At 40.6% G+C, this 23,873-nt stretch overlaps 1 protein-coding gene across 1 annotated transcript in view; it reads right to left on the minus strand.

Annotated features, from left to right (window-relative positions):
• The window catches only part of GDPD4 (glycerophosphodiester phosphodiesterase domain containing 4), a 67,514-nt gene extending 66,943 nt beyond the window's left edge, over nt 1-571 (minus strand). Inside the window, 1 exon segment of the mRNA XM_058446843.1 lies at nt 525-571. Within this exon segment, the coding sequence (XP_058302826.1) occupies nt 525-571 (47 nt within the window).
• Nucleotides 572-23,873: the final 23,302 nt, after the last annotated feature.

The raw sequence follows: 23,873 nt of genomic DNA on the forward strand, positions 1-23,873 counted from the left end.
CATCAAGCCAGAAAAGGGCTGGGGACATTCCAGAGTAGGAGTTTAGCCATGAAAGGGTACTGGAAAGGGATACCTGTCACTGTGTTCAGAATCCTAGGAAGCCTCCTAAGAACAGTAGGGAGAGGAAGAGGGTATAGGGGCAGCAGAGAAGGCAGGGTTCAGGGATAGAGATCAGGAAGACCAACTACCGTCAACATCAGTAACTCAAAGAGACTAAAGAAAAGATACCAGGGAATCATTATCTGAGTAGAAGGACTATGGATATTGGAAGCATGAAAGATTCCCACTGAGCCAGATTTAGTCTAAGTATGAGACTGAACACAGTGGAAGAAAGTACAACAGGTTAGGGTGCTAAGCATCCTACCCCTGCCCCACAGGCAGGCCTCTCACCCACAAGCTGTGGAAAGCCGTTTTGTCCGCCTTCCCTACTATATCACCAGATCTTTTCAGCCTGAGGTAGAATCCAGGTGGCTATCAGACCAAAATGCCCCTACACAAATGAAACTACAAAAAGTGAAACTCACCAGTCAAAGTATTCATTGGATGTTTCTATCCACAGGAACAGCAACATCAGAGACAAGACAAATGAAATTACCAGGCACGGGCAAAATAATTGCTCTTTCTGGGAAGAGAAAAAAGAAATCTAACTTAGCTCCATTTATCCTTGTTACCCTCAGCAGTTTCTGTATACACTTGCCAAAGGTCAGCATAGTTGCACTGCCATGCATTACCCTCCTGAGGCTGGAGTGATCACTGTCTTTACCCCTACCAAATCCTGTATATGCCTATTTACCACCTTTCTTACACTGAACTGGAATTATGCATTCATGTTTTATCTGATGCTACACTGTTTCTTCTTTGAGGAAAAGGAACGTCTCTGTATTACCAATACATAGCATCGTTTCTTGAATGCAGCTGGCTCTCAACAATCATCTGTTGAATTCACCTGCCTCTCCAGCTATCAAATGTTTTGTTTGGTAATTAATTTATTGATTCATTCATCATTAATTAGTTCATTTAGTCATCAATCTACCCCACTGGAGAAGAAAGGGGGAATCAGAGTTAAAGAATAATTTTTTTTAAGTAGCTATTTTGTTCTAGTAAAATGCTAGGGAATTTCACAAGCTACTTCCATTTGATTTATTTCTCATTAGAGCCATATGAGTTGGGCATCAACCTCATTTTTGCAGAAGAAAGCTCAGAGAGGTAAAATAATTGATTCAAGATCACACAGCTAAGAAGTGGCAAGGACAGGACTAGAACCCAGATCTGTGTAAGCTCAAAGCCAAAATGGAGGTTATCATTATGGAGAAGGTACTGCTTTCTCTGAAGGCAAAGAAGTCTCCCTGTGTTAGTTTTGTCCCTTTCTATAAGTCCTCCACACAATCAAATAATCATTCCAAAACACAGCTCAGACTACTTCATCAGCTTGAAGTCTTTGGGGATTCTTTATTCCCAACATGGCAGAAGTCAGATTCTTAAAACCACACAACATTGGACCCATATCCCTCTCTAGCTTCTTTTCCCCTCACTTCTTCACATTCATATCCTCTCCTTCATCTAAAATAAACCTTGTATCAATCTCCAAACTCACTATGCCCTTTGACTACTCCTCCAATACCAATTCTTCCACCATCCCCAATTCTCTACCTATCCAATTCTTAATCACCCGTCACCTTCTAAAAGGTGGCCCTCCTCTTGCTATGTGCCTGTGTACATGCACATACAGTTACAGCACTCCTCTTACTATATTGAGATTGTGTCTGTACTTATCTTCCCCACAGTAGACTGAATTCCTTAAGAGCAAGAACCATGCCTAAAGCACTTGTATTATCCCCAGTGACTAGCATAGAGGCCAAATATCTGGGCAGGAAAGATACAGTGGGGACAGAAGAACATTCCTGCCTACTCCAGGGAAACCTCCCATTTCCTACCCCTTTCCTTGTGTTCCCCACCTCAGGTATAAGAAATTAATGACCCAATTGGTCTGATTCTGGGACTCTAGCTGGATCATGTTTACAAATAAGTAAAGGTACATGATTTTGCTCTTCTGTTCTCATTTCAGTGTGCTGATCATTTAATCACTTATACCATGTAGCTCACCAAAGGGTTCCAACATATGGCTTACAAATAGAGGCCCTAAAAGAGGCTAGTCCACGTGCCACCATTCAGCCTTACTAGAGTTGTTCCTTAGGAAAAATCACCACTAGCTTGACCAATAATAAAGGAGCACCTTGTTTCTCACTTGCTGTTTTTTTCTCCTGAGAAGAGAAATTCACAGAGGAGAGCAAATTACAATTCAGGCATCCCTGTAATCCCTAATCAAAAATATCTAATTGCACCCAAACATCACTTTTTCTTCAAGATTCACTGAATGAATAAATGCAAAAGTGAACTAATGAATAAACATAAAAGAGGTAGTAAGGAAAATAAAGAATAAAAGTGAAAAATGAAGTGAAGGAAAGAAAATGAAGAAACCAAGTACATGTTTCAGTAAGTTTAACATTGGTGCAATACTTTTATGGAAGAAATGGAGCCCTAGCATCCCCAGTCCTGAAGACCGTAAAGAGCCCTCATGGGGCCAGCGGCCAGCCTATGCTCCCCACATCTGAGAAAATGTGGTCCAGCTCCTTATCATTCTGTACCCAAGTGCAGCAACAAAATCCAACTTTAGTTTTTTCCCATTGTCTGAATTTCCAGAGGCAACTATAGCAGCCAGTAAGGAAGGTGACATAGCACTGGTGGTTGAAGATGTGTGGAATCCATGGATTAAGCTTTTTTGGTTTTCCTGTCTTATTCCTCTTGTGCTCAATCCTGTTGACCTTCTTAAACATGATTCACCCTTTAGCTGGAAAGACAAAATAATCAGGATCTAGTGTAGCTCCCCTTAATGTACCTTATCCCATCATTCTGCAGAAAATTTTATCAAAGAGAGATGGATTTTTAAAAAACTGTTTATAATCAAAGATAATATACTGGATTTGGGGCAGAAGAATAGAGTTTCTTCCTACCTTTCCCACTAACTTGTTGAGTGTTTACTGTGATCACTGCATCACTCTAGGTTTAGTTTTCTCACCTCTAAAATGGGACAATATTCCCTGTCCTCACCAACTAATAGATGCTGAAAGAATCAAATTAGATAATATACACAAATGTGCTTCTCAAATTGCAATATGCTGTTGAAATAACTTAAGACGTTAAAGGCACGGGTGAGGTACATGAAAATACCATCTTTGACTAGTAAGTGACTCAGACACACAGCTGGCTGCTCCTTCCCTTTCTCTCCTCTCCCATATGGAATCAGTTAGGGTTAGCTTCAATTATGAATGATGGAATCTTCAAAATAACAATGGCTGAAATGTGACAAGTTTATTTTTCCTTTGCCAACATAAAATATTTCAGAGATAGAACAAAATATGTAGCATGTGGCTTCACAATGGCACTAAGAACACAGGCACCCACCACAACCTGCACCTGTGTACATCATCAAGGAGCCTGAGGACAGGCCGACATCACCTGGCACCACTGCCACCACCAATGCCTACCCACATATGCCACCTGGGTACCTATAGACTGACCCACCCATCCTATTGCTGTCACTGCCAGCACGAGTGCATGTTACCTGGGAGACCAAAGACTGGCCCACTAACACTACTGCCATTGCTGACATCACACATGCTGCCCAGGGCTCCAGGGTCCCACCCACCTGCCCTGCACACTGCTAACAATGCCAGTACCCAAGCAAGCCACCTAGAGACCTAAAAATTGGCCCACTTCGACCTGCTAACACCAGTGCCTGTGTACACTGGCCAGGGGTCCAAGGACAGGAACAATCCGCCTGCCACCACCACCACTGGGGCCTGAGGATTGGCCTGCCTGATTTCCCCATTCCCAGCAAAGCCTCACCGCAGCCTGTGCTAACAACCACAGCCTAAACCACTGAAAAAATCAGACACCATTGATATTGATTACAGCCAAAGAAATCCCAGGGAGACTATACTACTGGATGAACCCAGAATAAAAACTAAAGTGCCCCATCCAACCAACTCTATAGATACATCTACAAGAAAAAAAAAAATCTTCCCTATGAAAGCCAACCCAAAAAATTAGAAAAAGCAACTGTTACAGCAGATGTGCAGATATCAACATAAGGACACACAAAAAAATGAAAAAGCAAGGAAACATGACAACTTCGGAGTAATATAATAATTATCCAGCAAGAGATTCCAATGTAAAAGAAATGTGTGAAATGCCTACAAATAATTTAAAATAACAATATTAAATATACTCAATGAGATACAAGAGAACACAGATAAATAATACAAACAAATCAGAAAAACAATTCAGAATCCGAATGAGATAATTCAACAAGGAGATATTATTTCAGAACCTGAAGACAAGTCATTTGAAATAACCCATAAAGGTGAAAGAAACAGAAGGAGGGGAGGGGAGGGGAGGGGGAGAGAGAAAGAAAGAGAAGGAAAAGACGAAGGAAGGAAGGCTGGCTGGGCACAGTGGCTCACACCCAGCACTTTGGGAGGCCAAGGTGGATGGATCATTTGAGGTCAGGAGTTCGAGACCAGCCTGGCCAACATGATGAAACCTCGTCTCTACTAAAAAAATACAAAAATTAGCTGGGCTTGGTAGTGCACATGTGTAATCCCAAGTACTTGGGAGGCTGAGGCAGGAGAATCACTTGAACCTGGAAGGCAGAGGTTGCAGTGAGCCAAGGTCGCACCACTGCACTCCAGCCTAGGTGACAGAGCAAGACTCTATCTCAAAAAAGACGGGAGGGGAGGGGAAAAGAAGGGAGGAGGGAAAGAGACAGAGAGAGAGAGAGAGAGAGAGAGAGAGAGAGAGAAAGAGGGAGAGAAGGCAGGCCGGCCGGCCATGGTGGCTCATGCCTGTAATCCCAGCACCCTGGGAGGCCAAGGCGGGGGGTGGGGGGAATCATTTGAGGTCAGGAGTTCGAGACCAGCCTGGCCAACATGAAGAAACCCCATCTCTACTAAAAATACAAAAATTAGCCATGCGTGGTAGTGCACGTCTATAATCACAGTTACTTGGGAGGCTGGGCCCGGAGAATTGCTTGAACCTGGAAGGCGGAGGTTGCAGTGAGCTGAGATTGCACCACTGCACTCCAGCCTGGGTGACAGAGCAAGACTCCATCTCAAAAAAGAAAGGCAGGCAGGCAGGGAAGGAAGGAGGGAGCGAGGGAGGGGAGGGAAAGAGAGAGACAGAAGGAGGGAGGGAAGGAAGGGAGGGAGGGGAAGGAAAGGAGGGAGGGAGGAGGGAGGGAAAAGAATAAAGAAACCCTACATGACATTTTGGAAACCATAAAGTGACCAAGTACTCGAATTTTGGATATTCCAGAAGAAGAGGTGGGGAAAAGCATAGAAAACCTATTTAATAAAATAATCACCGAAAACTTCCCAAGTCTTACAAGGGATTTAGACATCCAGATAGTGGAAGCTCAAAGATCCCCAAATAGATTCAACCCAAAAAGGTCTTCTCCAAGGCACTTTATAGTCAAACTGCCAAAAGCCAAAGACAGAGAATTCCAAAAACAACAAGAGAAAAGAATCAAGTCATATATAAGAGAAACTGGTCAGACTAACAGTGGATTTCTCAGTAGAAATCTTACACGATACGAGAGGATGGCATGAAAGAAAAACTTTTCTTTCAAAGTACTGAAAGAAAACAAAGACCAAATGGACCTAACAGATATATACAGAACATTTTATCCAACAATTACAGAATACACATTCTTCCCATTGGCACATAAAACATTCTCCAGGCTAGACTACATGTTAGGCCACAAAACAAGTCTAAACAAATTTGTAAAAATCTAAATCACATTAAGTACCTTTTCTGACCACAATGGAAAAAAATATAAATCAATAACAAGAGAAATTTTTGAAACTGTAAAAATACATGGAAATTATTTTAACAACATGGTCCTGATTGACCATTGGTCAATGAAGAAATTAAGAAGAAAAAAAATTATTGAAACAAATGAAATGAAAAAACACATACTAAAACCTACGTGATACAGCAAGAGGAATGCTGAGAGGGAAGCTTATACCAATAAACATTTACATCAAAAGTAGAAAGATTTCAAATAAATAATTATGCACCTCAAGGAACTGGAAAATCAAGAACAAACCAAAGCCCTTCTATTTCTCAACAGAAGGCATACAAATAGCCAACAGGTATATGAAAAAATGTTCAATATCACTAATAATTAGGGAAATGCAAATAAACACCACAGTGAGATATTATCTTACCCCTGTTAGAAGGGCTATTATCAAAAAGACAAAAAATAAAGAAGCTGGTGAAGATAGAGGGCACTCTTACACACTGTTGGTGGGAATATAAATTAGTACAGCCCATAAAAAACAATATGGAGATTTCTCAAAAAACTAAAATATTGTAGTAACCATATGACCCAGCAATTCCACCACTTGATAGTTATCCAAAGAAAGGAAATCAGTATATCAAAAGGATACCTGCATCCCTATGTTTATTGCAGGACTATGCACAATTGCAAAGATAGAGAACCACCCTAAGTGTCCATCAATGGACAAACGAATAAAGAAAATGAACTTATATATACAACGCAATACTCTTCAGCCATAAAAAGAAAATGAAATTCTGTCATTTGCAGCAGTATGGATGGTACTGGTGGTCATTATGTTCAGTGAAATAAGTCAGGCACAAAAAGACAAATATTGTGTGTTCTCACTCATGTGGGAGCTTAAATAGTTGATCTCATGGAGGTAGTGAATAAATAGAATGATAACTACCGGAGGCTGGGAAGGACATGGGGTTGCAAGGGGATGAAGAAAGGTAGGTTAATAAGTACAAACATACAGTTAGAGAAAAGGAGTAAGTTCTAGTGTTTGACAGCATAGTAGGGTGACTACAGGTAACAATATACTCTGTATTTTAAAATAGCTAGAAGATTTGAAATGTCCCCAGTACAAAGAAATGATAAATTTTCAAAGCAATAGATATCCTAAATACCCTGATTTTACCATTACACATTCTATGCATGTATCAAAATATCACATGTGTACAAACATTATGTATTAATAAAAATTTTTAGAAACTCTGTTTCCTTTTGTTTCTTCCATCAGCATAGACATTTACATATTTGAGAGTTAATATATAATTATTCATACTTGCTAGGCGCAGTGGCTCACGCCTGTAATCCCAGCACTTTGTGGGGCCGAGGTGGGCGGATCAACGGAGGTCGGGAGTTTGAGACCAGCCTGACCAACACGGAGAAACTCCGTCTCTACTAAAAATACAAAATTAGCTGGGCATGGTGGTGCATGCTTGTAATCCCAGCTCCTTGGGAGGCTGAGGCAGGAGAATTGCTTGAACCCGGGAGGTGGAGGTTGCGGTGAGCCAAGATGGCACCATTGCACTCCAGCCTGGGCAACAAGAGTGAAAGTCTCAAAAAAAATTATTATTATTATTATTCATACTTGATGTGTTTTTGGTATCTGATTATACACATTTTCAATTTTATTAATAAATCTGCAAAATGACAAAAAAAAAACCCTCAAGTAACATAAATCAAAATTCATTGACCTTCCAAGGAGAAATAGACAAATCCAAAATTATAGTCAGAGATTTCAATACCCCTTTCTCAATAATAGTAAGCAGGATAGAGTAGACTTGAAAAACACTAGAATTGGACAACAGAATTGAAAATACTAGAATTAAATTAGAAATTAATAAGAGAGTTGGAAAACTCCTAAATATTTTAAATAGCAACTTCTAAGTAACTCTGAGTTAAAAAAATCAAAAGGGAAATTAAAACCTTTTGAACTGAATAGAAATGAAAACACAACATGGAAACATTTGTAAGGTAGAGTTAAAGCAATACTTACATTGATATTGATAACGCTAAATGCCCATAATAGAAAAGAACAAAGATCTCAAAATCAATAACCTCAATTTCCATCTTTAGACAATCAGTAAAAGTGGAGCAAATTAAACACAAAGTTAACAGAAGATTAGGAATAATAACAATGGATAATTAAATAGAAAAAAAGGAAAAAAAATCAATGAAATCAAAAGCTGGTTCTTTGAGAAGACCAACAAAACTAATAAATTTCTGACTAGGATCATTAAGGAGATTAAACAAGAGAGAAATCACAAATTATCAATATCAGGAATAAGAGAGAATCATCACCACAGACCCTAGAGACATCAAAAGAGTAGCAATAAAGAATTTGGTACAACTTCATTCCCATAAATTCTATAGATACATGAAATGGGCAAATTCCTTGAAAGACAAAAACTACTGAAGCTCACTCAAGAAGGAATAGAAAACATGAATAGCCTTTTATCTATCAAGTAAATTGAATTTTACTTAAATTAAAAAGTAAAAAGTCTTGTTAAAAAGGCTTGTTAAACAAGCCTTCCCAACAAGAAAAAGAAAAAAAAAATGGGTTCACTGGTGAATTCTACCAAACATCTATGGAAGAAATACCAATTCTATAGAAACTCTTACATTACAAAAGAATGGAAGACTTTCCAAATCATTTTATATGACCAATATCCTGACACCAAAACCAGACAAAGATATCCTGAGAAAAGTGCAAACCAATATCCCTTACGAATCCAAATGCAAAAATTCTTAACATACATCAATACATACTGACCAAGTGTAGTTTTCCTAAGGACTGCAAAGATTATTCAATATTCAAAAATCAATCAACTTGGTGCCAGGCATGGTGACTCACTTCTGTAATCCTACAACTTTGGGAGGCTGAGGCAGGCAGACTGCTTGAGCCCAAAAGTTCAAGACCAGCATGGACAATATGGCCAAATCCTGTATCCACAAAAAAAAAAAATAGAAAAATTAGCTGGGTGTGGTGGCACATCCCTGTAGTCCCAGCTTCTCGGGAGGCTGAGGCAGGAGGATTGCTTGAGCCTGGAGATGGAGGTTACAGTGAGGCAAGATCACCCACTGCACTCCAGCCTGGGCAACAGAGTGAGACCTTGTCTCAAAAAAAAAAAAAAAAAAATCAATAAACTTAACCATATTATCAAACTAAAGACAAACTATATGGCCATCTAAATAGATACATAAAATACTTCTGAGCAGATTCTAACTCCATTCCTGACAAAAACCCTCAGCACACTAGGAATAGAATGGCAAATATTATGCCTTTATATGGAGAATATATTAAAAGCCAATAGCTAACTTCAAACTTAATGGTGAAAGACTGATTGTTTTCTAAAGACTAAACTATTTTTTTCTAAGATCAGAAACAAAGCAAGGATGTCTGTTACCACCAATCCTGTTCAACATTGTACTGGAAGTCCTAGCCAGTGCAATAAGGCTAGAAAAAGAAATAAAAAGCATAAAGAATAGAAACTATTTGCAGACAAGATTATCTATGTAGAAAATCTCCAAAATTCTACAAAAAAACTTAGAATTAATAAGTGAGTTTGGCAAGGTAGAACCAGATGCAAAAATCAAAAATTTTTATAGACTAGAAATGAACAAATAGAAGGTAAAAATTTTAAATCACTATTTACATCATGAAACAGCAAAACATGAATGGGAAAACTGGTGAAATCTGAATAATATCTGAAGTTTAGTTGCCAGTAATGTGCTAGTGTTATCTTAGTTTTAACAAATGAACTACAGTAAAAGGATAACGCTGGGGGAAACTGAAACTGGGTAAGAGTATAGAAGAACTGTCTGCACTATCTTTGTAACTTTTCTGTAAATCTAAAATTATTCCAAGATGAAACATTTATTTAAAAATTAAATTTAAATGATGATTTACAACAGTAACAAACACATACCTAACTATAAATCTAACAAAATATGTGCAGGATCTGCATGCTGAAAACTATAAGATACTTGATGAAAGAAATCAAAGAAGACTCAAGTAAAGACTCATAACAATACTGAGTCTTCTAATCTAAGTACCACTTTCTTGGATTAGAAGACTCAATATTGTTATAATCTCAATTCTCCCCAAACAGATCTACAGGTTCAACATGATTCCAATCAAAACCTCTGAGGACTTTTTTGTAGAAATCAATAAGCTGATTCTAAGATTTATATGGAAAGGCAAAGGAAATAGACTAGCCAAAACAATTTTGAAAAAAATGTATTTTGACTCAAACTACCTGAATTCAAGACTTAATATAAAGCTACAGTTACCAAGATAGCGTGAAATCAGCAAAAAAGACGTAGAGATCAATGAAACAGAATACGGGTTCCAGAAAAAGGTCCACATATATATGGTCAATTCATGTTTGACAGAAGTATGAAGGATGGAGAAAGGACAGGTTTTTTGACAAATGGTTCTGGAACAACTGGATATTCATCTAAAATGAACCTCAATCTACAACTTTGCTTTTTTTTTTTTTTTTTTTGAGACAGAGTCTCCCTCTGTCACCCAGGCTGGAGTGCAGCGGAAGGCCATCTCGGCTCACTGCAATCTCTGCCTCCCAGGAGCAATTCTCTTGCCTCAGCCTCTTGAGTAGCTGGGACTACAGGCGCATGCCAACACGTCCAGCTAATTTTTTTTTTTTTTTTTTTGTATTTTTAGTAGAGATGGGGTTTCACTGTGTTAGCCAAGCTGGTCTCGATCTCCTGACCTCAAAGGATCCGCCCACCTCAGCCTCCCAAAGTGCTGGGATTACAGGCGTGAGCCACCACGCCTGGCCCACAACTTTGCATTCTTTGTAAAAATTAAATGGATCACAGACTTAAATATAAATCTAAAGCTGGCCAGGTGTGGCGGGTAATGCCTGTAATCCCACCACTTTGGGAGGCTGAGGCTAGAGGATCACTTGAGCCCAGGGGTTTGAGACCAGCCTAGGCAACACAGTGGGAGCCCATCTCTACAGAAAATACAAAAATTAGCCAGATGTGGTGGTGCACACCTGTAGTCCCAGCTACTCAGGAGGCTGAGGCAAGAGGATCACTTGAGCTGAGGAGGTTGAGGCTGCAGGAGGCCATGATGGGGCCACTATACTCCATTCTGGGTGACCTTGTCTCTAAATGAATAAATAAATAAAACCTAAAGCTATAAAACTTACAGAAGAAAACATAGACAAAATCTGTGTCCCTGCTTTAGGCAAAGATTTGTTAGGTATAACACCAAAAGCATGATCCATAATAGAAAAAACATGTAAGCCGTACTTCATCAATATTAATAACTTCTAGTTTTCAAAACACATTCTTAAGAAGTAAAAAGGTAGGCCACAGATTGGGAGAAAAAACTGTCCTATATTTTGATAGTACTTACACAATTATATGCATTTGTCAAAACTTGCAGAATTATACACTAAATAAGGGTGAATTTTAGTGTATGCAAATTTTATCTTAATTAGAAATTTCTTGGCCAGGCGCGGTGGCTCACGCCTGTAATCCCGGCACTTTGGGAGGCCGAGGCAGGCAGATCACGAGGCCAGGAGATCGAGACCATCCCGGCTAACATGGTGAAACCCCGTCTCTACTAAAAACATAAAACATTAGCCAGGCATGGTGGCGGGCACCTATAGTCCCAGCTACTCGGAAGGCTGAGGCAGGAGAATGGCGTGAACCCGGGAGGCGGAGCTTGCAGTGAGCCGAGATCATGCCACTGCACTCCAGCCTGGGGGACAGAGCAAGACTCCGTCTCAAAAAAAAAAAAAAAAAAAAAAAAAAAAAGAAATCTCTTATAAGTATATGAATTGATGTATGGATTTTTTTTTAATTTTTTTTTTTAGACAGAGTTTCACTCTTGTTGCTCAAGCTGGAGTGGAATGGCACGCTCTCAGCTCACTGCAACCTCCACCTCCCGGGTTCAAGCAATTCTCCTACCTCAGCCTCCCGAGTAGCTGACATTACAAGCACACACCACTATGCCCAGCTAATTTTTTTGTATTTTTAGTAGAAACAGGGTTTCACCAAGTTAGCCAGGCTGGTCTGGAACTCCTGATCTCAAGTGATCTGCCCACCTTGGCCTCCCAAAATGCTGGGATTACAGGCATGAGCCACCACACCCAGCCAGATGTATAGATCTTGATTGGAACCTGTGAAGAAGACTTTTTGGAGGAAATTGGTAGAAATTTGGTTATTAACTGATTTGTTTAGTTGGTTCAGTAAATTATTAATTTTAGGTGTGAAAATGATGATATGGTTGTGTGAAAAAAATTCATTTTTTGGCCGGGTGCGGTGGCTCATGCCTGTAGTCCTAGCACTTTGGGAGGCCGAGGCAGGCAGATCACGAGGTCAGGAGTTCGAGACCAGCCTGGCCAATATGGTGTAACTCTGTCTCTACTAAAAATACAAAAATTAGCCAGGCATGCTGGTGTGCACCTGTAGTCCCAGCTATTCAGGAGGCTGAGGCAGAAGAATCCCTTGAACCCAGGAGACGGAGGTTGCAGTGAGCCAAGATCGTACCACTGCACTCCAGCCTGGGCAACAGAGCGAGACTGTCTAAAAAAAAAAAAAAACAAAAAAATTCCTTTAGAGTTTCACACAAAGTATTTACAGGTAAAATGTATGGTGTCTGCAATTCACTTTCAAATACTTCATCTAAAAGAAGATAAAGCAGACCGGGCGCGGTGGCTCATGCTTCTAATCCCAGCACTTTGGGAGGCCGAGGAGGGCGAATCACGAGGTCAGGAGATCGAGACCACGGTGAAACCCCATCTCTACTAAAAATACAAAAAAAAAAATTAGCCGGGCGTGGTGGCGGGAGCCTGTAGTCCCAGCTACTCGGAGAGGCTGAGGCAGGAGAATGGCGTGAACCCGGGAGGCGGAGCTTGCAGTGAGCCGAGATCGCGCCACTGCACTCCAGCCCGGGCAACACAGCGAGACTCCGTCTCAAAAAAAAAAAAAAAAAGAAGATAAAGCAAATATTGGAAGATGTTAACAATTATAAATATATGGGGTTAGATTTTCCTGTATATTTTAAATAGTTCATAATTTAAAAAGTAGATGCTCTGGGCCGGGCGCAGTGGCTCACACCTGTAATCCCAGCACTTTGGGAGGCCAAGGTGGGCAGATCACGAGGTCAGGAGATCAAGACCATGGTAAAACCCCGTCTCTACTAAAAAACACAAAAAATTTAGCCGGGTGCGGTGGCTGGTGCCTGTAGTCCCAGCTACTCGGGAGGCTGAGGCAAGAGAATGGTGTGAACCCAGGAGGCGGAGCTTGCAGTGAGCCAAGATGCCGCCACTGCACTCCAGCCTGGGCAACAGAGCGAGACTCCGTCTAGGAAAAAAAAAAAGTAGATGCTCTGGAGCTCCTTGCCTAGGTTTCATATCCCAGCTTTGCCATATTTAGCTGTGCAACTTTAGGCAAGTTATGTAAGTATTCTGTACCTCACTTTTCTCATCTTTAAATGTGGATGAAAATGGTACATATCAATATAGTTTGTGGGGATTATTGAATCAACAGATGTGAAGAACTTAGCTCTGGAAATATTGTAAACTGAATGTTGGCTTTCAATATAATAATTTTTTTAAATTTTCCTCCAAGAAACATGCATAAAACTCTCATCATTTGCACATGACTTTGTGTATTTTTTTTCAGTTGGTGTTTTTATTTTATTATTATTATACTTTAGGTTTTAGGGTACATGTGCACAATGTGCAGGTTTGTTACATATGTATACATGTGCCATGTTGGTGTGCTGCACCCATTAACTCGTCATTTAGCATTAGGTATATCTCCTAATGATCTCCCTCCCCCGTCCCCCCAACCCACAACAATCCCCGGAGTGTGATATTCCCCTTCCTGTGTCCATGTGTTCTCATTGTTCACTTCCCACCTATGAATGAGAACATGTGGTGTTTGGTTTTTTGTCCTTGCGATAGTTTACTGAGAATGATGGTTTCCAGTTTCATCCATGTCCCTACAAAGGACATGAACTCATCATTTTTTATGGCTGCATAGTATTCCATGGTATATATGTACCACATTTTCTTAATCCAGTCTATCATTGTTGGACATTTGGGTTGGTTCCAAGTCTTTGCTATTGTGAATAGTGCCGCAATAAACATACGTGTGCATGTGTCTTTATAGTAGCATGATTTATAATCCTTTGGGTATATACCCAGTAATGGGATGGCTGGGTCAAATGGTATTTCTAGTTCTAGATCCCTGAGGAATCGCCACACTGACTTCCACAATGGTTGAACCAGTTTACAGCAATATAATAATTGTTATTCATTCAGCACACTTTGAGCACTCAAATGACCAAGCATTAGGTTATGCGTCAAGAGCAAAGTGATAAGTCAAAGCTATCACTGATAAGATTTAAATATAGTGGAAGAAATGTATATTAGCAATTGAGTACAATATAATGTAATAACTTCTAGAATAAACATCTATACAGTACACTAGGCAGCACGGAGAATAGAGTGATTAACCCAGCCTCAGAGCATAAATGAAGACATTTTGGTAGTTCAGGAGGGAGCTGAAAAAGACAGGGAAAATAAAGACTACCTACAGTTTTTTTGTTTTGTTTTTTTAAAAAAACAGATTGAAATAAAAAGATCTTGGAGATTCAGTTTAAGAAAAGGAACTAGGCACATACATTTCCCTTCCATTTCCTTGCAAATCATCTTTAAGTGACAGTAGAAAAGTATAATCAGGCCAGGCGCGGTGACTCACGCTTGTAATCCCAGCACTTTGGGAGGCCAAGGCGGGCAGATCACCTGAGGTTGGGAGTTTCAGACCAGCCTGGCCAACACGGTGGAACCCCGTTTCTACTAAAAATACAAAAATTAGCCAGGCGTGGTGGCGCACACCTGTAATCCCAGCTACCTGCGAAGCTGAGGTATGAAAATTGCTTGAACCCGGGAGGCGGAGGTTGCAGTGAGCAGAGATGGTGCCACTGCATCCAGCCTGGAGTCTCAAAAAAAAAAAAAAAAAAAAAAATTTAAACATTTTCTGGTTGACAATGGTTGAGTTTGTCTAAAGACCTGGGATAGAAAGAAAGGGAATGGTCATGTTAAGATAAAGATTGTGGAGACCAAACTTGTTTTGAAGTCTTATAGTGGCTGCCCTTAGAGACAATAGGTGACAAATGTTTCCTATTCAGATCTTAGTTAATCTCTTTAGGATTGGAAGGGTCTGGAAGAAAAAGATCTAGCTATGTTAACAGAGATTCTTTACAGATGCAAATGTTCTGCACCCCCCACCCCGACCCCACAAAAAACAGCTTTGCAGGGCCACTTCAAAATATGGCAAAGAAACATATTTTGGGGTAAAATATTTTTTTCTTGTCTTATATTGTTATGCCAGAGTCAGGTCGGAAAGAAAATCATGATATATAGGGTTAAATAAAACACATCTGAGGAGAATTTATGGTTTGTAGGGCATGACTCTAGGGTTAAATAAAACCCATCTGATGAGAATTTATGGTTTGTAGGGCATGACTCCCCAGACCCCTTAGATAGGAATTTGGACAAGATAAAAAAATAATCAGCGTTTAGTCCTCACTCTGGCCTCCTATGAAAACCAGGTAATCCCTCTCACCCAGAATATCACACATTCCCATCCTGGACCCTCTTTATGAGACAGGGGCCGGAGGTGGCAGTTGCTAGGCAACACCAACCACCCCACAGCTTCTCACCAGCCCCACAGAATACCATCAGCATCCCCAATATAAGAATTAGGTATTCTGTCCCATTAATTTGCCCAAAGATGGAAGAAATCCTAAATGACTATCTCACCCTCAATAGTAGTTACCTCACCTCCTTCAATTCCTTGCTCAAATGTCACCTTCTCAAGGTCAACCCTAACCACTTTATTTAATACTGCAACCTCCTCCCTCCTTCTAACTCCTCTATTGCACTCTACTTTTTTTCTATAGAAAATATTATATAATGTATTTATTTAGGATGTTTACTGTTGTGTGTCTTTACCTCCTAGAGCGTAAGTTCCGCATTTAACAATAAGAGTTTATTGCTCACACATCTGAGCTAATGGGCTACCTGTTCTGCTGATCTGTTCTGCCTCAGCTAGAATGACTGGGATGACTTGGCTTTGCTTCATGTGTCACTCAACCAGGTTGGCCTGGGTATGTTCTCATGGTGTTGGAAGTTGTCCAAGACAGTAAGTCCCAAATGCAAGCCCATTTCAAGCCCCTGCCTCATGGGATGTCTGTTCATATGGTTGAGCCCAAAGTCAACAATCAGGGCAGGTCACCTCATGGTAGTCAGTCACAGTAAAGTTACACATAAAAAGGTGTGAACACAAAGAATGTAACTAAGAGAAGGGTGAAGAGTTGGAGTCAATTAATACTATCTACCTCTCTCTATGACCAGCAAAGTAAACTTTGAGGCATAAAAGCAATACTAGAGACAATGAGGGACATTTCAGAATGTGAAAAAACAAAAATTTTAATTTGCAATTTATAGGTACTATTAGATATGAGTTCTAAATTTCTCTTCAAAGAATCAGTATGTCAGTATGTTCAATTCTTTGCCTTCTACTTTTAAACTTAACTTCCTCATAAAGCAACCTTTTTCGATCACCTGCTCCACCCTGACTCCCGCCAAACCACTCACCCCGTCTCGCTCTCTAAATTAGCCAATCGGAATTAGTTTAGCCTGTGCGGTTTAACACTCGCCAATAAGGGAACGACACAGCAGCAGGGGCCATGTGCGTCAGAAATAAGAACCCCTTCCCCACCCTTGTCCAAGTGTGCGCTCACCATTGCTCCATGTGTAAGGGCACACCCTTCTATAGAAGTATACTGCCTTGCTGAGAATTTAAAAGAAAATTTTATATTTGAGTGCTATTTCTTTTGCAGCACCAAAACTATAACAGTACCCAATCACCTAGTCTCTAAGGGAGAAATGGACAAATGCATAATCATGGTAGGAGATTTAGCACACCTCTTAAAAAAAAACAGAATAAGCAGAAAAAAATTCTGTAAGGATATAGACTGTAAAACTTGATTAACTAGTCTTAACATTTATAGAACACTGTACTCAACAAATGCAGAGTTGTACTTTTTTAAAATGGACATGGAATATTTATCAAAAATCACAACTGGTTTTAATAAACTTTAATTGACATCTTAAGAATATATCTTCTGACTATAGTGCAATTTAACTGGAAATCAGTAAGAAAAACAAATTCCTCATTTGGGAATTAAACACATAAAAACCTACGCATGGGTCAAAGAAAAATCACAATGGAAATGAGAAAAAAACTTTCAATTGGTTAATGATGAAACTACTGTATATATATAGAACTTGCTGTGACTAATTGCAAATACTGGGGTGTCCAAGGGCAGACGTTATGAACAAAAAGCTCTATGGGAGGATGGTAAGCTGCTTGGATACTGAATAAAAGGCAGCTTTTTAACCAGAATAATTACGACCACCATTGTCTACACACCTGCAGATACTTTGTGTTTAAGCACCAGCCAGCGTAACCAAGTTTACATGAAAATTCCTAATATTTAAGGGGAGATCAATAAACAGTTTCCTTCCCACACCTCTTCACTGAATTCTACATCCATATATCCGACAGTCCACTGAAATCTCCATTTGGATTTGTCACAGGCACCTCAAAAGTAATATGTCCAAAACTGAACCCTTGATGTTTTTTCCCTCTAAAATCGATTCCTCCTGCAATCTGTTCCATCTCAGTAAAGGACACGGCCATTCCCCAGCTCATGAAGTCAAAACCCAGGGGTTGCCGGCCAGGATCGCGATAGTCGAAACAGACTTTTATCCCCTTTGCCATTAACAACTAGAAAACTAGAAAATACACGAAGCCGCTACTGTCAGCTACTGAACAGGAGGTCCAGGCCCGTAGTCCTGGAGTGGGGACACAAACGACTCGGCAGAGTGAGCGAACAACGTCAAAAGGCCTCAAGTTTGGCTGCCGACTAATAATACTAATAGAACTTCCTGCTTCTGGTGCTGCTTAGGGAGGAAGCACGGAACTGGGCACATTTACTTACCAAGACTTCCCAGAATACTAATAGAACTTCCCGCTTCTGGTGCTGCTTAGGGAGGAAGCACGGAACTGGGCACATTTACTTACCGAGACTTCCCAGTCCCAACCCAAATCCAAGCTTCACGCCCGCGAAGACCAGCGTCTCTTAAGATGGACGCCTGGCTGGAGGGGCAGCCCGAGGCAGGCGGGGCAGGAGGGCGTGGCCTGGCGGGGCTGTGGGCGTGGTCAAGGACACCCCGTGCCAAAGCAAGGCTGAAGCTAAGGCCAGACCCCAAGCCTTGGCTCAGAGCCCCACCTTTTAAATGTCCAGTAAGGTATGCTCTCATTGTTTTTGGTTTGGTTTGGTTCTTACAAAAAGAACTTGACTGTAAGTTTAGTCCTTGTTAATAACTTAGTTCAGGCATTACCAATTTTTTGTATCCCAGTTATTCATAAAATTGCCATATATATACACATCTATATATATATTTATATATATTTTTTTTTTTTAAGAGACGGGGTCTTGTCTCCCAGTCTGGGCCTCAAACTTGGGCTCAAGCAGCTTCCTGCCACAGCCTGAAGAGTAGCTGGGACTACAGCCCTGTGCCCCCCACCCACCACGCCCAGGCTACCTCTTTATTTTATTTTATTTTTAACTATTTTTTCTGCCTTTTTAAAACAAATTTTTAATTTTTATGGGTATATAATAGGTATATTATTTATACACCTCATAGTAGGAATACATGAGATATTCTGATACAGGTATACAATGTGTAAGAATCACATCAGGAGGCCAGGCACGGTGGCTCACGCCTGTAATCCCAGCACTTTGGGAGGCCGAGGCCGGTGGATCACCTGAGGTCAGGAGTTCGAGACCAGCCAGGCCAACATGATGAAACCCTGTCTCTACTAAAATACAAAAGAATTAGCCAGGCACAGTGGTGGATTCCTGTAATCCCAGCTACTCAGGAGGCTGAGGCAGGAGAATCACTTCAACCTGGGAGGCAGAGGTTGTAGTGAGCCGCGATAGCACCACTGCACTCCACCCTGAACAACAAAAGTGAAACTCCATCTAAAAAAAAAAAAAAATCACATCAGGGTACATTGAGTATCCATCCCCTTAAGCATTTATCATTTCTTTGGGTTATGAACGTTCCAGTTACGCTCTTAGTTATTTTTAAATGTACAATAAATAATTGCTGACTGTAGTCACCTTGTTGTGCTGTCAAATACTAGATCCTATTTATTCTAACTGTGTATTTGTTGTACCCAGTAACCATCCCCACTTTGCCTTACCTTTTTTAAACCAGTTTCAAACACTCAAAGGGCCACAAATGGGCCTGTTTTCACTTTTGTTTGTTTAATCTTTGATTCCTCTGGCCATTTCTCTAACTCTGACCTCATTCCTGAGCTCTAGATCTTTAACTCCAACTGCCAGCCACTGGCTGTCAATCTGGCTGTCCTGCTGCAGACACCTCAAACTCAGTAAACCCTAACTTAAATTCATTATCTTTCCCTTCATGTCTGCCCCATCTTCTATGGCTCTAAATCACTAAATGACAAGATCTGAAACAGATGTCTCATCCTCAACTCCTCCTACTCCTTTGCAACCCCCCAACCCTCATAATAAGTGACCAAATTCTGCTTATTATGATACTTCCTATTTCCCCTAGTCATTATCTTGTTGCATTTCAGTGACCACTAGGCCCTAATCATCTCAGTACATGCCAACCAGCTTAATACTGCTACGTTAAGGCAGACTGCAGCAGACTCCCAAAGCGCCTCACTGTTTCCAGTTTACCCCTCCCAAAATCTAAGACCAACTGTTGATCTTTTAAAAATGTAAATCTGACTATGCCTAAAACACATTCCAAAAGTTAAACCTCCTTAAATTGGATCTCACCTTTCTCTCCAGCCTCAACTTGCCCCCAACTCTCCTCCACCACCACTTACATTGAAGCTTCAGCAAAGCAAACCTCTTGTTCTACTCCCCTACACCATTCTGTATGTTTATTCATGCCGTCCCTACTGCCAGGCTTATACACTCCCAAGTTTGACTGGGCTAACCCTCCTTCTCTTAGTGTGAGGTTCAATTCAGGAAGCCTTCTTTGTTCATCCTCACCCCTATTTCTCACCACCAGATTTGATTAACTACCTTCTCCTGTGTGTTCTATATATCCCTCCAAATAAACCTCTTATTACTATCCTAGCCACATTGAATATAATTACCTATTTTTTTTGCTAATATTTTAGTTTCTGCTTCCCCCTTCTAATTGTAATCTACCTGTGGGAGAGACAATATCTAACTAATCTCTTTATTCCCAATGCCTTCTACAATGCTTGGCACATGTCAGTCAATTGGTTGGTTACATAAATAGCCAGAAGCTACAGACCCATCAACCCTTAAAGGGAATTAGGCAGTTAGGCTGCATCTTTTCTGACCCAGCTGAATTCTCTGGAGCGTGCCTCCCAGTAACCAGTTAGGAGGATCTGGCAGTATCCTGAAGAGATTGTTAGCTTGGATGATGGGTCAGTGATAGTGTAGAAGGAGAGAAGTTGATTGAAACTTGAGATATTTACCCTCTCCCTCCTAACTTCCATTCTGGACCCTAGCTTAACCCTTGACATAACAGTACTAAACTGTTGGCACCCACTAAGTGCCAGTCAAGGGATTAAACAATCTTTGTGATATGAAGATTTTTTTGAAACTCCATTTTGACTGCTTCTTGAGAGTCCCTGTTTCCCTCCTCTCTTATCAACAGACAATGAAATAAGCTCTGGTGGTTGGTCCCAAGTTTGAGCAAATATAGGCCTGATCCTGTTGCTCCTGGTTTTAAAGGTACATCAAAAAGCAAGACAAACAAAACTAAAGCAGGTAAAACAGAATATAAAAAACAGTACCAAAGAGTTTATCAAATGAGTCAAATTGTAACATTCTTATTTCCAAGGGTATAAATATTCAATTAATCTCTGTAGGAGGCTTCAACCCTGGCTGTTAAAAATCAGTAATGAAGGTAGACTTGATGACCTGATGTGGTTTCTTAAAAACCACAGGTTCCCACTAATATCTGGGAAAGATTTTCTCCCCAGCTTTATTGTCCCAACAGCCAACAAAACTGACTCAATTTTGTAGGCTCATTATTCAGCTAATTAAATGATCCTTTTCCAGTAAATATTGTTTTAAGTCTGGTGGGTTTTGTCTAATGCTAGGCAAAAAAAAAAAAAAAAACCTCTTTCAAAACTGCAGAATATATGCTAGTCATTTCTTCAAAACTCCGGCTTTATTCTGGAGAGTAGTCACTTAGTCTAATACTTTCCATGAGGAGCAAACCAACTTCAGATAAAGTTTTTTTTTTTTAGTAATCATTGTTACATTGTTACATCTTTTGGAGAATTCTGCTAAAAACAACAATTTGCTGTAGTCCATAAGGCCCTATTTCAAGTATTTTGCAAACGTGTATTCACACACAAACACACACACACACACACACACCATTCGCTCTTTAAACATCTAAAACGGCACACGTTCACCTAGGCCTTTGTGTATAGGAAAGGTTTCTCAGCTAGTAATGTTGTAAAAACACAGCCAAGGCCGGGCGCGGTGGCTCACGCTTGTAATCCCAGCACTTTGGGAGGCCGAGGCGGGCGGATCACGAGGTCAGGAGATCGAGACCACAGTGAAACCCCGTCTCTACTAAAAATACAAAAAATTAGCCGGGCGCGGTGGCGGGCGCCTGTAGTCCCAGCTACTCGAGAGGCTGAGGCAGGAGAATGGCGTGAACCCGGGAGGCGGAGCTTGCAGTGAGCCGAGATTGTGCCACTGCACTCCAGCCTGGGCGACAGAGCGAGACTCCATCTCAAAAAAATAAAAAAAAAAAATTAAATTAAAAAAAAAAAAAACACAGCCAATTTCCAACTTTCTCTGCTGCCTGAAGCCTAGGCAAGAGTCATCCAACCCTTTGTAGCTTTCTCATTACAAGAGCAATTTTGTCACTCCTTGGATTGAAGAATGGATAGTTAAGGGTTTCTGTTGTTGTTGTTGTTTTGTTTCCGTTTTTGAGACAGAGTCTCACTCTGTCGCCCAGGCTGGAGTGCAATGGCATGATCTTGGCTCACTGCAACCTCTGCCTCCCAAATAGCAGGATTACAGGTACCCACCATCACATCCAGCTAATTTTTGTATTTTTAGTAGAGATGGGGTTTCATCATGTTGGCCAGGCTGGTCTTCAACTCCTGAACTCAGGTGATCTGCCCGCCTCAGCCTCCCAAAGTGCTGGGATTACAAGTGTGAGCTACTGCGCCCGGCCTAGTCAAGGGCTGTTTTAAGAGGCAGTAATCTAAATCTACACAACGATAAAAGTGACATAAAGAAAGGGATAAACTCAGGACCTGTGGAAGCATATGGCACCTCACTGTCGAGTGCCAGCTTCTGATTTCTCTTTCTTGGCAGCATGTTGAGGCTTGCCAGACCCTAGTCAACAGGGCAGCAGCAGTATATCAAACCCAAAGTTTGGACATTATATTTGCTAAATGCATGTATTCTTGTTTCAAGGAGTGTCACTTTTATTAAAAGTAATGAATCTCCTTTTTCCTTTTCTTTTTTTTCTTTTTTCTTGAGATGGAGTCTCACTCTGTTACCCAGGCTGGAGTGCAGTGGCGTGATCTCGGCTCACTGCAACCTCCACCTCCCGGGTTCAAGCAGTTCTCCTGCCTCAGCCTCCCTCGTTGGGATTACAGGCGTGTACCACCACGCCCGGCTAATTGTTGTATATATATATATATATATATTTTTTTTTAGTAGAGACGGGGTTTCACCATGTTGGCCAGGCTGGTCTCGAACTCCTCACCTCAAATGATCTACCCACCTCCGCCTCCCAAAGTGCTGGGATTACAGGCGTGAGCCACTGGCTGGTTATATATGTTGTAGTTCTTGTTGGAAGACCATCCTCCCTCATGAATCTCCTATTAAGTGAAAGGTCATTGAAATTAATACATTTGCTTTTAACACACTCATGATGAAGAAAAGTTGAACTACAAGTTGAAAGAGATACTAAATAGTAATATTAGGTGCTTAATCCCTCAGCAGCTTAACAGGAAAACAAAAAGAGGCCCAGGTTTTCTAACAAAGTACCCTTAAGCAACTTCAAATGGATACAAGTTTTTAAAATTCAATGTTTGGTCGACATTTGATTCTATGGCCAGAGACTAGTTACTGGCTAAGATGCTTAAGCACAACTCAGACTCCCAGTTACTGATTCTTCTGTAAAACCTCCCTTTTAGTGCCAGCGAAAGAGAGTTGTCGTAGTCTCCTAACAAACCAGGTAATTTCGAGCATTATAAAATAGAACTGTATTTGCCATGTGGCAGGGATTGTATTAAATGCTTTACATACATTACTGTTTCCTCAGAACCACAAAAGTAGGTACTGTTTTGTTTTGAGACAGGGTCCTGCTATGTGGCCTAGGCTGGTCTTGAACTCCTGAACATAAGCAATCCTCCTGCCTCAGCCTCCCAGTAGCTGGAATTACAGGTGCTTGTCACCATGTCTGGCTCTGGTTCTATTATTATACTCAGTTTCCAGATCTGGAAACTGAAGCTCAGAAGGGTTAAGTAGCTTCTCCAAGGTCACAAACACTGTGACAGAGCCAAAATTTAAACACAGCACACTTGATTCCAATTACACTATACTGCGTTGTTTCCTTCAGACTTTTGCTATCCAGTAATGTAGCTACCAGCCACATAATGGACCAGTAATATAGCTACTAGTCCAGTAATGTAGCTACTCACTATTTAAATGTAAATTAATACAAAGTAAACAAAATTTAATATTCAATTCCTTAATGACTAGCCACAATTCAAGTGCTTAATAGCCACATGTGGCTAGTGGCTTCCATACTGGACAATGCAGATATAGAATCCATTATTGCAGAAGGTGTAT

The sequence above is a fragment of the Hylobates moloch genome, unplaced genomic scaffold, assembly GCF_009828535.3.
Source record: "Hylobates moloch isolate HMO894 unplaced genomic scaffold, HMol_V3 SCAFFOLD_11, whole genome shotgun sequence".
Lineage (NCBI taxonomy): Eukaryota > Metazoa > Chordata > Mammalia > Primates > Hylobatidae > Hylobates > Hylobates moloch.